General features: G+C 38.7%; 1 protein-coding gene across 7 annotated transcripts in view; it reads right to left on the reverse strand.

The window, feature by feature from the left end:
• MAPK8 (mitogen-activated protein kinase 8) overlaps window positions 1-15117 on the reverse strand; it is a 162546-nt gene that overhangs the window by 9469 nt on the left and 137960 nt on the right. For all 7 annotated transcript variants that reach the window (XM_055721243.1, XM_055721240.1, XM_055721244.1 and 4 more), the window contains 5 exons: window positions 10730-10896; window positions 8927-9056; window positions 7648-7706; window positions 7383-7521; window positions 2474-2639 (listed from right to left, as the gene is read on the reverse strand). In XM_055721243.1, coding sequence (XP_055577218.1) covers window positions 2474-2639; window positions 7383-7521; window positions 7648-7706; window positions 8927-9056; window positions 10730-10851 — 616 coding nt within the window. In that variant the 5' untranslated portion in view covers window positions 10852-10896. The remainder of the gene's footprint in view (window positions 1-2473; window positions 2640-7382; window positions 7522-7647; window positions 7707-8926; window positions 9057-10729; window positions 10897-15117) is intronic.

Raw genomic sequence — 15117 nt, forward strand, 5'->3', positions numbered from 1 at the left:
CTAAATGTAAAATACCCAAACGTGCTTCATCTCCTTCAGTATTAAAACCTATGTAGAAGTTAACTCTGCAATCACTTTATTTGGGATCTTTGCTAGTTTTAAAACAAAGATTTTGTATGTATGTAGTACAGTACCAAAAGAACACTACTCTGCTGTATATACATCTGTCATCTAAACGTACCCTGCAACCCTGCTATGTAAGTTCAGCAGGACACTGAAATGGCATAAGGCTGCCAGATGACCCTGTTCAACTGAAGTGAATGTTAATGTTAACCATTAGTTGGCTGCCAATTTTCAATATTTAACTCTGAATTAAATAAATTAGCTTTTAATTTAACTATGGGTTTGAAGGGCTAAACCTGGCATCAACGCTAACAGGTGAGGATCCTGGCCAGCCCATGGCTCTTACTGTAAGAACATCCTTGCTGCCTGCCTCCCACCCCTCGGCAGTCCTGCCTCTGGGTCAGGGGAGCTCCACGATGAGCAAACTCATCAGGCAGCGGCTGAGCAGAGTCACAGTTTACGCAAATAGCCTTTTAATGACAGCAGTACAGAAGGAAATGCAGATCGTCTTCTGATTCAGCCCGCAGATTTACTTTTACAGTCTTCAAATGTATCATTCCCAACTCAATGACCATGTATTTGACTTTGGGAAGTTGTGACAGTTTTTCACATGAAAGTAAATTTTTATTTATGTTCTGCTGCACAACACAATTTAAGCCACAATCCTGTTGCTTAAAGGAACAGGACTGTCGCCAGCATGATAAGGTGCTCTGGAACACAATATTTAAGTCGAATAATAACGTAAGCAACGTTTTGGCAGAAAGAATGTTTCACACTTTTGCAACTCAAACTTACTTAAGAGAAAAATGTAAACTGGGCAAGCTAATTCAGAAAACTTGTGACTTTCATTGTATCAACTCCTTCTGTAATGCATGACTCAAGACTACAAGCTTTAGGTTCTTTTATCTAGCGTCTCTTAAGTGGATGACAAAGTCTTGGGGGGCAGGGAGGAAGAACAATAAAGTTAAATATAGGCTTCTACACAACTTCAGCACTTAAAAAAATAACTTTAAGTTCAACCTTTGACATCTAAATTATAAGAAAAACAGCCACCCATGGAGGCCATTTGAAGGAAAGCGCATCCTGTCACGCACACTAATGATCCAAATTGAAATAAAAACCACAGCCTTGCAAAAAAAGATCTACTCTCATTCCTTTCAGCTGGCTTCTTTCATTGTCAACACTGATAGAAGTTATTCCTCTTGACTTCTAAACGATAACAAAATCAAGTCTCTGCACACAGCCACTATTGTTTACGCACAACCTGATGTCACCTGCCGTAATGGTACGCAGTTGCCAGGCAAGTTTACAGACTACATAAAGAATCCTGAAAAGCAGAGCCAGCCCCAGTTGTGTCAGTAGCACGAGCAGCTGTGCCTCAGATCACCAAGAGACAGCTAAGAAAGCCTCAAGCACCATGGCATCTCATGGGCCTTACTGCAGGACTGTTTAGAGGGTTTAAAATACCTTCAGCAAATGGTGACCTGTGTGCGCTGTACCTGCCTGAGGTGGGAACACCAAGTGAGCCGAACTGACCACGGTGACGGTGGATCAATGAAACGGCAGCATAACTGGGGCCACTACAACAGAATTTCAGGAATGACATGTAACTTTGGGTTCCTAAAGGGTCCTAGCTGTTTCATTCAGAAGATGCAATGTACTTGATTGTGTGCTTCCTTCAAATGCCATATCCTTTCCTTATTTTTTTGTAGAAGGTATTGAAAGAAGGGTCACAAAGCAAGTATAAAGAGAAGGGAAATAAACGTATGCAAGCAGAGGGACAAAGGAAACAAACTTCCTTGGAAGTCATCATGGACCTCGAATCTATGATGCTTCAGGACAGCACTTCTCTGCATTCTTGTCTCCAGTGTATTACTCAATATTTCTTCAACAACATTAAGAACTTAGTGCAACAGGTTTAAAATAGGCTGGTTTTAACAAGTAAAGTAGTAAGTAAGTAGCTTTAGCTTGCTTGTTCCTAAGTAGCCTTTAAATTTCCTACATCCTGAAAAGCCATATTCAATATAGTTATGTAAACATTAAATTTAGGACACACATTTACAGATGAACTACAATTTACATCCTCAACAGGAATAAAGTCAGGTGAAGGTATATATCACGCATTAACAAAATATATTTCCAGTTCTTCCTGGATGGAACCAAATCTATGAAGCAAGTTATTTAAAATTTTAAACAAACAAGGCCCTCAATTTCTTCTCCTATTAAATGCAAACATTTCTGATGGGTTGAATTGAATAAACAAATTGGCCTATCCAGAATCTGCATTTTGGTCACAAAGCTAATTTATAAAATTTCTACAGCTTGAAAAAAGCATTAACATGTAAAATGTGGTGTGCCAAACAAAAAAATAAAAATAAAGCTATGCCAAAGAAAGACTATATTTGCTGACCGTTTTCTTTGTATCCCATCCCTAGGATGACCTCTGGTGCTCTGTAGTAACGAGTCACTACATAAGGCGTCATCATAAAACTAGTTCCTGCAGTTCTGGCCAGTCCAAAGTCAAGAATCTTCAAAGTGCAGTCTGACTTTACTACTATATTACTGGGCTTTAAATCCTTTAAAAAGAAACATCATATATGACTGCTAAGACAAGTACAAAGTACTCTGTGGTTCACATTTTTAAAAGATAATACTGCTAACATTAAACCCCACATACACAACTCTGTTATTGCTATAACTGTAGTTTCTTTTCCCTTTGCATTAATTCATATGCATTCAGCAGACTACAGAATTAATTCCCTTATTGTGCTTGTAGATTTATATATCTATAAAAGGAAAATACAACCAGCGTTACAAGGTATGTTAGCAATGTCTGAAATAAATTGAGGTTAGTAAGAAGTGTTAGCTCTGAGGAAAGATCTAGCAATTGCTCACTGGAACAACGGTTATTACTGTGATGCAGAACACAGGTAACATGACAATTGCTGAAATCACTTGATGAAATAATCATCTTGACACAAGCATTATTAAAATTATAATATGAATGTAAAAAGTAAAAGGTTTCTTTGCTAGTTGAGGCTGCATTACCTCTTTTGAACCAATGCAGATGTTTCTCTGAACAGGAAGAAAATCCCTATGCTCACACAGATCTGCCTTCCCATTTAGAGTTTAGTTTTATGCTAATTTTGGCAACCAAACCCAAAAAGGCCCCATTGAAAAACCACCAGAAATTAACAGAATCATTAAACTGGAGTGGAAAGTGCCCTGATACAGCTTCCGACCATCTTAGTCAGAAACTTGGTAACTGTATTCTCTTCACTTGAACCCTAAAACCACATTGACAATAGTGGCTTTAGAACATCTATTTATACAGACACTATGTAGGCATACTTGGTCATTATCTCAGGAGGATCTTACACACATCTGAATGTCACAGATTAAATATTACAAACAGAGTAACTTTAGAATAACTTTGCCATCATAAAATCATTCATAGCACACAGGCCAAGGCAGATAAGGTTTGGATCCTTTCTGCCTACACTCTGCTAAGATTAATGAGAGAAAAACCAGAGACGTGGCAGGACTCCAGCATTTGAGCTGCAGGCATTTGATAAGTAACCCTATCCTTCACTGTTTCATAAAGACTTAAAAGTTACTATCTGCAAGATATATGTAGTTTTCATTTTTACTTGTATGGCTTTCAGCAAACTCCTCGGAAGTAAATAAAGCTGCATTAAAGACAGAGAGGATGCCACAAAACAAGAGTTCCAGAACAACAGAATTTTAGTGGATAATTAAAAGTCTTGCATACTTACATAGTCACACATGCACTTGCAAATCACACGCGCACACACACAAAGACTCCGCAGACAACTCTGGCTTAAAAAATTCTTAAATGCCATTAATGAGTTCAAGTATTACAAGGCATTCCAGCTATTTAATATGCATGTTTCAGACTCTGCTACAATCCTGTTTATTATCACCTTTATTTTTGCACATTTCTATTATTTGAAGGGTGTTCACTGCAGAAACCCAAGTGCATGCTCATAGTATTAACTATATTCATCCTCCCCAAAGCTGCAGGATTAACACTGAAAGTGTTAAGAGATCTTGCCTTTCCAAAAGAAAAAACACTATGAGGACAAAAAGCATGTAGTTACGAAGCCTAGGAACATGTTGCAATTTGGAATACAGAACTGTCCTTCCAAATGATGGAGGCAAGAGTTGACTTACACGGCACTTAAATTCATGCAGAACCAATGCCTCTTATGTTTTAAATAAACACGGGCTCAAAAGCTCCTATGAGAGTGATCAAGTTAGTTAGGCTACATAAACAGATATATTTCTGGATACAGAACCTATAGCAAAAGGTATCTCACCTAACCTTAAAAATGTAAAATGTCAGTGCCTGCAAATCAGAGATTATTCATGGCCGTCTCCCCATTAACCATACAAGGAGAGAGAGGCATCTCTGATGGGTAATTCATGGCTTCTATGTGCTTTTCCCTTTATAAAGAAGGATTTGTGTGAAGGGCTTCCATAATTAGGCACCTTTGTTAAGAGCTCACAATCAGGCAGAATACAATGTTTCAGAGCCTCCATGCAAGACTAATGAGACATTTTGTGTCCTTCAATAAGTCAGCCAGGCACAACTCTGCAACGCTGATCATTCATCCTCAGATTGTAAATTACATCTGAACACGCACTTCTACACTTGCTGGAAACTGTCTCTGCAAAATGTTTTGAACACAGTAACATTCATGTGGCAATATCTGTTAAAGACAGTGTAAAGCTACAGTGAAATCTTTACTAAGATCAAATCTTTATCCACTGATGTGGCAACTAAGTATGCCCCCTACAACTTCTAGGTGAAATTGTCTGAAACTTTGTGTTTGATCTCTGCTTTGTTCCATGCCTCTAATTTGCTACATAAAAAATACTTCTATGGCTAGTAGTATCCAGTGCTACAGGCACATATATAGATTGTTGTAATTCCAGTCACTCAGCAAGCTTTGAAAACATTACCGAAATGCTCAGATTATCGCAGCTATGTTAGAAGCTGAAGAACCCAGTTAAAAACCATGTGAAACTACCAACACCAAAAAAAGCTTAAAGCTTTATTGGACACTGAAGTACACTAGATTCATAGCCAGAATGCTCCACAGGCAGCCACAGTAGCGCAGGCTACGTTTAAGGAGTAACTACTTTTGGCATAGTAATTACCTTTAGACACTAAGGACAGCGGTGCTGAAAGCCCAAAAGAAAGGTATGAAGAGTTACTAGTGCAGCCACATGGTTTGTGTGAGAAGTCCCTTTCCAAGCACACCCTCCTTGCCCTCTGAGGTTTTGTTTAAGTTCCACAGAGAAACAGGATTTTGATACTTTACACTTTGAAGTATACAGGTACAATGCACAGAGCAGGTACGTAATGCAAACGTTTTGCCTGAGCATACTTAACCTTCTAACAATGTCTGAGAAGAAGCTTGTCAGATGAAAATCTACCACCAAGACATGCAAGGGCAATGTATCTGCCCATGTCCTTCAAAACCACCCGTGCATACAGATGTTACTTTTACATAGCAACTGTATCTATAGTCTCTTTGAAACAGGTTCTCTCTGTAATTCATACTACTGCACAATATGAAGCATTTCAGGCAGGCATTCTCAAGGCTGTCTTTACTCCTGCCCAATTACTACCCCAGTAGTTATTTCTTTTCTGTACCCTACAGGCTCAATGGTTTGATGCCCGCTTTGTAGGAGTGTAAGCCGCCCTTGAAGCAAGTGAAGTTTTAGAAGCTCCCTCCTCCCTGAGCCAAAGGATCCAAAGGAAAGAAACTCTCTCACATTACCTACTCTAGCAGCTCCATATAATACGCAGTTTTCCAAAAATAAAGACGACCTAGGAAAACCCACAGCATTAAACTTGCATACCTAAGTATGAAGAGACCAGAAAATGTGAAGCTGCATACAAATCGTTATTTCAATCCCACAGGCGCATGCACTGGGACACAAAGAGCTACATAATCTCAGCCACACGCAAGACAGCACCACAACTGTGCTAAGTAACCTGGTTTAGCTTAGCATTCCCAGAATAACGCAAACAGCCCCCCAGCCTGTCTCAATGTCCACACGCAGATCAGGAAGCATAGGGTGCAATGCCTGGTTGCAGGCGATGCTTCTGCCTGCCTTGCCCTGCCCATCTCTTAAAACAAAGCAGTTCAAGGCAAATTGCTCGCAAGAAGGAAGACTTCCACCTTTCCTCCATGAGCTCCTCACTAGAATGAGGCAGTACTAGAGCTAGCTGAGCAAAAGGAAAAGAGTGTTTGGCCATTCAAACTACATCCTCCTTGAGGGAAAAACAGTACACTGAAGAGGAGAGCATCACACTGCCAGATCCATCTTGCAGGCCATCCAACACCTTGGTCACAATGAGGTGACTACTGAACTGGACAAGCATCCTAACATAGCAGTTTTTGTGGTAGTGCTCAGAATTGCCATTCATTATTTGTTTTGCTGTATGCATCAACCATCAAGACAACTACGTAGTAATAACTAAAAGTATCACACATGAATAGGTTTAATTATATCTTTTGCAACATTTCAGAAATAAAAACTTTTAAAACTCTCTAAAAAAATTACAACAAAAAATGTAGTACTGCAGAAATACAGGCTTACGATTTCCCAAAAGAGCAGAGAAAAGTTACAACTTGACAATCTCAAGCAATCTTTACACTACATACAAACATATAGGCGATGTTCAACTTGAACAGGCAACCTTAAATACGCAATTTCTCAAATGGATTGCAACACACACATGCCATTTAAAAAGCAGTAGTCAGTTTTGCCTGTGGGCAGTCTGAGTGAATGCTTTGTGACACACAGGTGTATGAAAGTTCCACTTACAGGTCTTAATCACCATCTGTTTATCTGGAAATGTCAGATATTTATTCATTAGTCTGCTAGTAAAAAAGCAGAAATAAAATGGGCAGTTCTTTAAAAAGATGGGATTTCAGGTTTGGTTACCAAAACAATAAAGGTAGAGACACTTTCAGAGGCTCTTTCCTGCCATGACTACTAAAATAGAACATTATATAAAATTAGAGGAGGCAATGTAACTCACTACAAAAAACTTAATTTGCTCTGTGCAGATAATTATCAAATCATTCAAACAATTCAAAAGGTTCATTCCAGAATTATACCGGAAAAAGTTAAGTGTGATGATTCTGGCTTTCTCTCTCTGCCTATGGACAGGCTATGGACCAACCTTTGTGCTCATATTTCTGATTTTTTTTCTGTCATTAAAATACTCAGGGCAAAACCAGGTGCAATGCAAAATATACACAGTTAAGTTCACTTACCCTATGTATAATTCCAGCTGAATGAAGATGTTTGATGCCACACAGCATTTGATAAAGAAGATAGGACATTCGTTCATGGTCTAGTTCCATCTGAATCACTTGGCAGAGATTTGCATCCATGAGCTCCATCACTATGTAGCTTATGAAGAAAAAAAAAAAAGAAAAGAAAAATAATCAGATAATACTGCCGTTTTATCTTCTTCTTTCCCTTGTTCATCTTAATAGTTTTAAATGAATTCTCAGCTTTAGTTCAAATCAGACTTACACGTCTTGAAATTCTTCCAAGGTTTTTTGTGGTGTGAACACATTCAGTAGGCCAATTATCTGCAGGAAGGGGGAGAGGAAATATAATTGTACCATAGTAAAGTTGCAAAGTCAGCATTTCAAAACTGATACCAAGTATTCTGATAAAAACCTCCTGGTACACATGGAAGCTCAAGATACTCAGTGGCTCAACCAGGCCTAACATGCTGTAATAGATGCCAATTATTTTAGGAGTATTTTTCCTCCACAGATCATGTAATCTAAAGACACTCTGTGTGCATTAACAAGATGATATTCAAAACTTAAAACCTCAGGAAGTTAGTCTTCCCCTGCCTCCTACTTCCAGTTCGAAGAGAGCTGGTAGATTTTTATTGTATACGAGAAAAAATAACAAAACTGACAAAAGACCACCTAAGAGAGAACACTTTGTCATTGACAGAGGTGAAGCAGCAACTCCACCCAAAGAGAAAAACAGATTCTTGGACCTGCTTTAGGATGTTTCCAGTTGCTAAGAATGGATGGGATGTGCAGAAACAGGTCAAGCTTCTACTCATCAGGAGTCAGGCAGGTTTGCAATAGTTTATCATCATACAACTGACATTACTGGGTAAAATTTCCTTCAGAGGATCCACACACAAACCACCTCTATCTTAGAAAAAAATACAAAATTTCCCAAGTAGCTAGAAGACAGGGTAAGTCTTCTATGACTCTCTCCTTCCCTAGCAGCTGAAAGGCGATTAAGAGGGAAGGTGAGGAAGACTGCACCCAGCTGTCTCTGAAGGAAAAAGATGGCCAATACCAGCCTTCTGTAGTTCAACTCTGATAAATTTATCACCACTTCTCTCCCCATTTCTGTGATCTGGTCTACTCCACAACTTTGTGAGCACCAGACAGCTCCTGCTGTCACAACACAAGATTCCTAATTCCTTAACACACCAGGGGAAAAAAATTAATTATTACAGCCTTTTCAATCCTATCTGTCTAGCAGCAGCAACAGAAACAATGATGCACTTACCACTCACGGTATTCTTATTTGCCAGCTGCTTGTAAAATGTGGCAATATAACACTGACTCCCTTCCCAAGTCTGAAGGGGGTATTTAAGGATTGGGCAGGTATTAAAACTAGTCAATAATAGCTCTCCTGAAAGATTCTTATCAGGGAGAAACAACCATGTAACAAAAAAACTCTACAATCTACAGAGGATGACATCCTCTGAAGTAACTTATATGACTTTTACAAAGAAAGAATTCTTACGTTAATTCTATAAAACAGCACTCACGTTTTTGTGATTAACGCACTTCATAAGAACAAGCTCTCTGTAGGCTCTTTTAGCATGGGTTTGGTTCTGAAATGGTCGGCTTAACTTCTTGATGGCGACATTTCGTTCAAGGATGGCATCATAAGCCGCACTGTAATTAAAAATAACATTATTACATCTGTGTCAAGGTCCTTGAAGCTGTGGCAGCTGCCACCTTTTTCAGATTACTCATATCACGTCTGCAGATAAACCACATTTCCAGTATTATTCAGCTTTAGGGAGTGTAATAGCAAAGCACACTTGTATGCTGAGCAATTCAAAATTTAGAAACATTTCCCAGCTTCATAGTATTAACACATGATGGTCTCCACAAAATAATGCAGGATCTCTGCTTCCTAAAATGTTTTACTGAAGACACTGAGTTCTTGCCACTGATTGGCACTCAAGAACAGACTGCCAAAAAAAGATCCAAAACACTTCAAACACAAAATCCACATCAATTTTATATAAAATCTTCACACTGAAAGGAAGGGAGGACAGAGCAAAAGTAGGTTACATAAAGTTCCCATGCTTTCACTTACGCAGCATCAATGTCAAGATAAAACAAAAAAAAAATGGTAGGAAAGCTTTCACATTTTGATGTTACTGGCTTTTACTTGGTAAAAAGAAAGAATAACATTTTGTCTGCAGACTAATGCCAAGATTCAGTAACACAGGCTGTTTAACTGATCAAGACTGTTACTGGGGACAACTCCCATACATATCACATTTCCATGACAGGAAGGAACGGATTTTGTTTCCTGTAAAAGATAATGCAACAGCTGACTACCATGCAGTCTCAGGAAATATTTATCAGTTACTAAAAATGCCTCAGCAGGGAAAATACTGTGGTTTGTCTCTTATCAACAACGGTACTCAAATCTAACAAAAAACATCTACTAAATCACAAATACAAATTTAAAACCTATCCATACCACACATTCTCGAAACACCGATCGAGACAAGATGAAGGTAGTAAAGAGGTTGCAGGGAAGTGTTTAAGCTACCTTTCTCTTCCTTGATGTTCTTTTGTATTTTTATGTCCCTGTTTAGCATCTTAAGAGTCACAATTAATTGGAAAATCTGCAAGTTCCTGTTCTATCTACATCCTTCTCTTGAACATTCAAAAAACTCACAAGAAGCTTAGACCAATATTTATATTTGGGGCAACCGCACAGGAAACAGTGCCTACAGGCAGCTAGTTGTCACCAACCTTAAATCAATTAGACACTCTTCAATCCACACAGCCGAGCTCCTAGTCAAAGAACTATACTGTCAAGTCTTATTTTTTTAAACTGCATCAGGTATTTACATATTACACTGACTGTCAGCATCACAAATGCTCACTTACCAGTATCAGGGACTACTTATAATATGAAACGATGTGAATCAGACCCCTAACAAACCATTTCAAGGATTAAAAGCATTTACAAGCAGCAAATATTATACAGAATATTTCTGGCTTTTGTTTCCCTGTAAGCAGCGTGGCTTAGGATTAGTTTCCTTGTCCAGGGTCCCGCCCTACCCCCCGCCACCATTTTATGGGATGCAGCAAAGCTGGCTGAATTTGCACAGAAAGGCATCAGTTCAGAAGGAAGAAAGGACACAGGTCAAAAATCAACAGCAACAGCCCTTGCTGAGGAAAACCAGCCAACAATTACTATCCTGTTTTGCACATAAAAGGTAGTTCTCCACAGTCCTAGGCAGTAACTTACCACAGCTAAAGTACTCAGAAATGCTATTAAGGGAACCTAAAAGTACATTTACATTTTAAAGAAACCTTACCATACTATCCCTTGTGCTCCTGATCCTATTGGTTTTAAGTTTTGATACCGTTTCAATACAGTGAAAGTAGAGTCCCCAATTTCAACACTGTAGAAATTGTTGTCACGCTTGCTTCTGCTCATGACGGCAACTTAGTTAGATCACTTCATCCAAATTCTGCTTCTGGCCTGCAAAGAAATAGAATTTGAAAAACTAAGATTTTACAGCTGTTTGTATTCTGACAAAAGGCAATATTACTTCTAATATGCAGAAGACATTTCCCAGTATTGCATAAGTCCCATATGCAAACGTACTTTTTTTTTTAATGTCTGCAGGAATGAGATGGCATGTGTCTGAAATGTTTTATTTTTAGGAAGAATCCTAAGGTAGGATTCTAGAAGAGCAAAAATGATAGAAAAACAAAGGTGAACGGATGGTAGCCAGTCTTAGACAGCAACAACAGAAGGTCAAAAGGCAGGAAGCTATGTATCGCCCAGAGAGCTCCAAGAGCGCTGCCATCCCTTCACACACACACACACACGCAGCAAGGGAGCAGGGCTTGGACCAGACACACTCAAGAGGTCCCTTCCCATCTGAATTGTTGCATGACTGTAAATACAAGAGTGACAAAATATCAGCAATTCCTCTAGACACTGCAATCAAAAAACTCTTGGTCACAACCGCCAGAAATACCTGTCACTGATGTGGAAACACAAACAGAAAAGGAAAACTGGCTTTGTCAGAGATCTCACATACTAGGTCCTAAGAATAAAAGTAATAATCAAGGAAGGAGGGAACAGGAGTAAGAAAAAAGGATGTATATTGCACCAAATTCCCTCCTATTAAAAAAAGAAAGGCAACATCTCAATGCACATGTCGATGGGAGAAAAAAAATAAAACTGCACAGTGGCTTTTACCATTTATCATTTCCTGTTTCTTTGACGTTAACTTTTAACTGTGCACTTTTAGTCTTCTCTTTACATGGGTTTTGGGTGTAGCTGTAACAGATGCCCAGTAGTGCAAATTCCTGTTTGACTAGAAAAAATTTCTTCATTTCTTCAAGAGCAACAGCATGCTGTCTTCCTTTGTTACTAACTTAAGGAACATTTTCCCATATTGTTATCCAAAAGCACCAAGCAGATTCTTAGCTTCTGTACGCCATGACACTATACATTTGTTACATTTTAAACAAGCTTTGAAAACACATACAGTGCAAATGTGGCCTCCACAATTAATCACAGATGTTGTACAAGTAGAATTCTTCTAAGAATCTGTAAACTTACCGAATTCCACTTTCAACTAGCTAACCTGCATTAATTTCAGGTACAATAAAAAGCACTAAAGTTCTAAAAAGGACACATTTTTAACTATTTGGTATAGTATAAATTAAAAATGCACTACCTCAACTAGTATTTATCTCAACAGAAACATCTATTAAATAAGCCCCTTTTCCAAAATACTGTCAAAAAACCGAGCCTCTGTCACAAAGACTTAACTAAATACCAAAGGAGCTTGTAACAGTGTATTAGCAGTACAGTTAAACTCTTCCTTCTCCAGTTGATAAAGGAGGCATAATTAGACAAGAATTGTGGCCTAGCACAAGAAAAACTGTATAGAAGCTGGGGATTGAGACTGTAAACAGTAGCTCTATGGGGTGGAGGAGGGAGCCAAAAAGCCTAATTTCTTAGCAATACATGACACTATCCCCAGCTCTTTCTTCCCTATTCCTTTTATCACTACTCTGCCTCTTTCTCAACTTTTTTCACAGATGCACTCACACAAAGTTTTGGAATAAATATGCCCAAAAAATACAGTGACAGAAACAACCTTAAATTAAGAAAGAAAAAATTTATTGTGGAAGGTACGAAATCAGCCAAACAAAAATTTTATATGTACTGGCTAACTTGTATTTACTAACCATTCTTTAATTCATAATAGTATTTTAGCACATAGCAGCACATAAAAGAAATCCTTGCTTATTTTTACTAAGATAAAAAAATTCAGTGTGTAATCTTTCTATAATAAAGCTTTCACTCCCTTCTGAATATATCAGCTTTGCAGACACCTAGGTACTGCCTATAACCAATCAGTCTACCACTCTCTGCTCCAAAGATAAATGAAAACAAAACCAAAAAATAACCCCAAACCAAAAAAAACACTTGTACACTAAGTCTAAGCTTCATAATTGAAAAGCTTGCACTCCGGACTATTACAGTAGCTATGCTGGTCCTTAAAAAATCAAGTTTGTAACAAGGTTTGGTATGTAAATTCTCTTTCACTTTAGCCAGCGACTGTATCACGGATAGAGGAGATCACCAGGAAGCCTTACGCTCTCGTGGTCCATCCCCCTGCATGCCGCCGGTGTCTCCCAAAGGAAAGCTGCCAGGGAAGAAGGGGAATCTGCTCACCGGCCAGAGAGAGAAGGCACAAAGAATAGTTTTGCCAATACATGAGCGTTGGTCCCAAAGTATTTGGCTGATAGACAGCTTCAATTAGGACTACAACATGCAGGAGGCCAGCCTGGCACCAGCCCAGCATCTCACTCATTCTAGGCTGAGTCTAACCTTCTTCAACAATCTGGTTTTGCCATTTCCATTCTCTGCCATGCATGAGGAACAGAAAGCTCATCTCTCTCATAGAGCTGTGTCCTCACCTGCCTTTCCATACCCATGGAGAAAACAAGGCTTATCTAAAGAAGATATGTCTAACCAGGCTTTTTCAAGCCTCAATATAAGTACAAGATGGTTTTGCTCCCCAAGCTTGAAATCAGTTAGAGCTAAAGTTTCTTTTCATTGGACTGTCTAAACAGAGAAGAAACCATCTATAATATCTACTTCAACAAGTAAGAAATATTTAAAAAATCAAGTATTTCACATCTATTTAAGTAGCTATTAAAAATATTAAAAGATAAACTATTCCATTATAGAGTCCTAAAGCAAAATAGTGCAGACACACTATCAAAATTTAGGGCATTTTAAGAATTAGTTATAAAATTTTTAAAAAAATGCATAAATCTATTACACTTTCCAATCCCAAGAATTATTACACTCCTATCTAAATTCCACAGAAAATACAAACTCCTGCTGTCAATGGTTTAATTATAATTGGTTACTTAAAAAAGAACGAGCTAAGTGTTTGAGGGACATGACTCAGTGAAAGATATAATTAAATGTGCCTCTACCCTGTTGAAAAATTCACCAACTGATGTCAGTCAGGACACTTAGAACTTAAAAATAAAAAAAGAAAGACAAAAAAAAAACACAACCCCCCCCCCCCCCCCCAACAAACAAAACCTCACTTAGTAAAGAATAAAGAAATGCAATGGGGAAAAAAAACACAAACCACCATAACCATCTATAAAGGCAATATCATACTATGGTTTAAAAGGCTTTCCCTGCTACTGGACTCCTTAACATGTTAAAAAACACATCACACATTTCATCTGAGTAATACTGAACAACTTAAAACACGCTATCTTTCTACTGAGAGTCAAAACCCCTCAGTCTTCTAGTTGCTGGCGTATCTATTTAACTCTTTACAACATACATTACAAGAATGTTTCAGTGAATGCTTCCCTGTTGGTCATGAAACTTGTTAAGTACCTCTTCCTTCTAACAGATGTTCGTACCATAGCTGTGGGTATTCTGTAAGCAACCTGATCTACCTGGACCATGCCTCAAACACCTCACTGCTACCTGGACCCATACATCACTAGCCTTGCAAGACTGTGTGGTCTGTTTCTCAGATCACTATTTGGCAATTTTTCCAAGTTCTAGGAAGTGAGTAAAGAGCCAGACTGGGGAGATGGGTTTTGCAGGGCAAAGACTACTTTTGCAAGAACTATTTACAGGAGGAAGTGAGTAAAACCAGCCCTGCTCTCACATACAGCAAACCCAAACTTCTGCACTGTCAGTAAGGCAACATTTCAGGGAAGAGATTGCTTTCTGAAAAAAAAAAAGAAACAAAAAAAAAGTTTCAAGAACTCCAGAGAAACTTCAAGTCACTGTTATGCACAAGTAACAGCAGTCAAAACACAGAAAAAACCCAAACACTCATATACACCTGGAAAGCTTTTGTACTTCAATATACATTTCAACACAGCATCTCTGGACCACCACTCAAAATTTAATGTTGCAACTTTTAAAGACTAGCATATGCAGAGTCTTGTATCCCAATGAGATCCTCCCCCTAAAAAGTCTACTTTCAATTGTACATTTTTGTTTATCATTTGTATGTGGTCTGCTGAAATCAAGTTAATTTTCCCCAGAGCAGCCCTCATAGCGCTGTGCTCTGTACTGGTAGCTACAAAGGTGTTGGTAACACCCCAGTGTCCTGGCCCCTGCTGAGCAGCGCTTGCACAGCTCCAACATTCCCCCCTCACCGGCTGGCTCGGGGTGGGCGAGATCTTG

The sequence above is a fragment of the Falco cherrug genome, chromosome 9 (assembly GCF_023634085.1).
Source record: "Falco cherrug isolate bFalChe1 chromosome 9, bFalChe1.pri, whole genome shotgun sequence".
Taxonomy (NCBI): Eukaryota; Metazoa; Chordata; class Aves; order Falconiformes; family Falconidae; genus Falco; species Falco cherrug.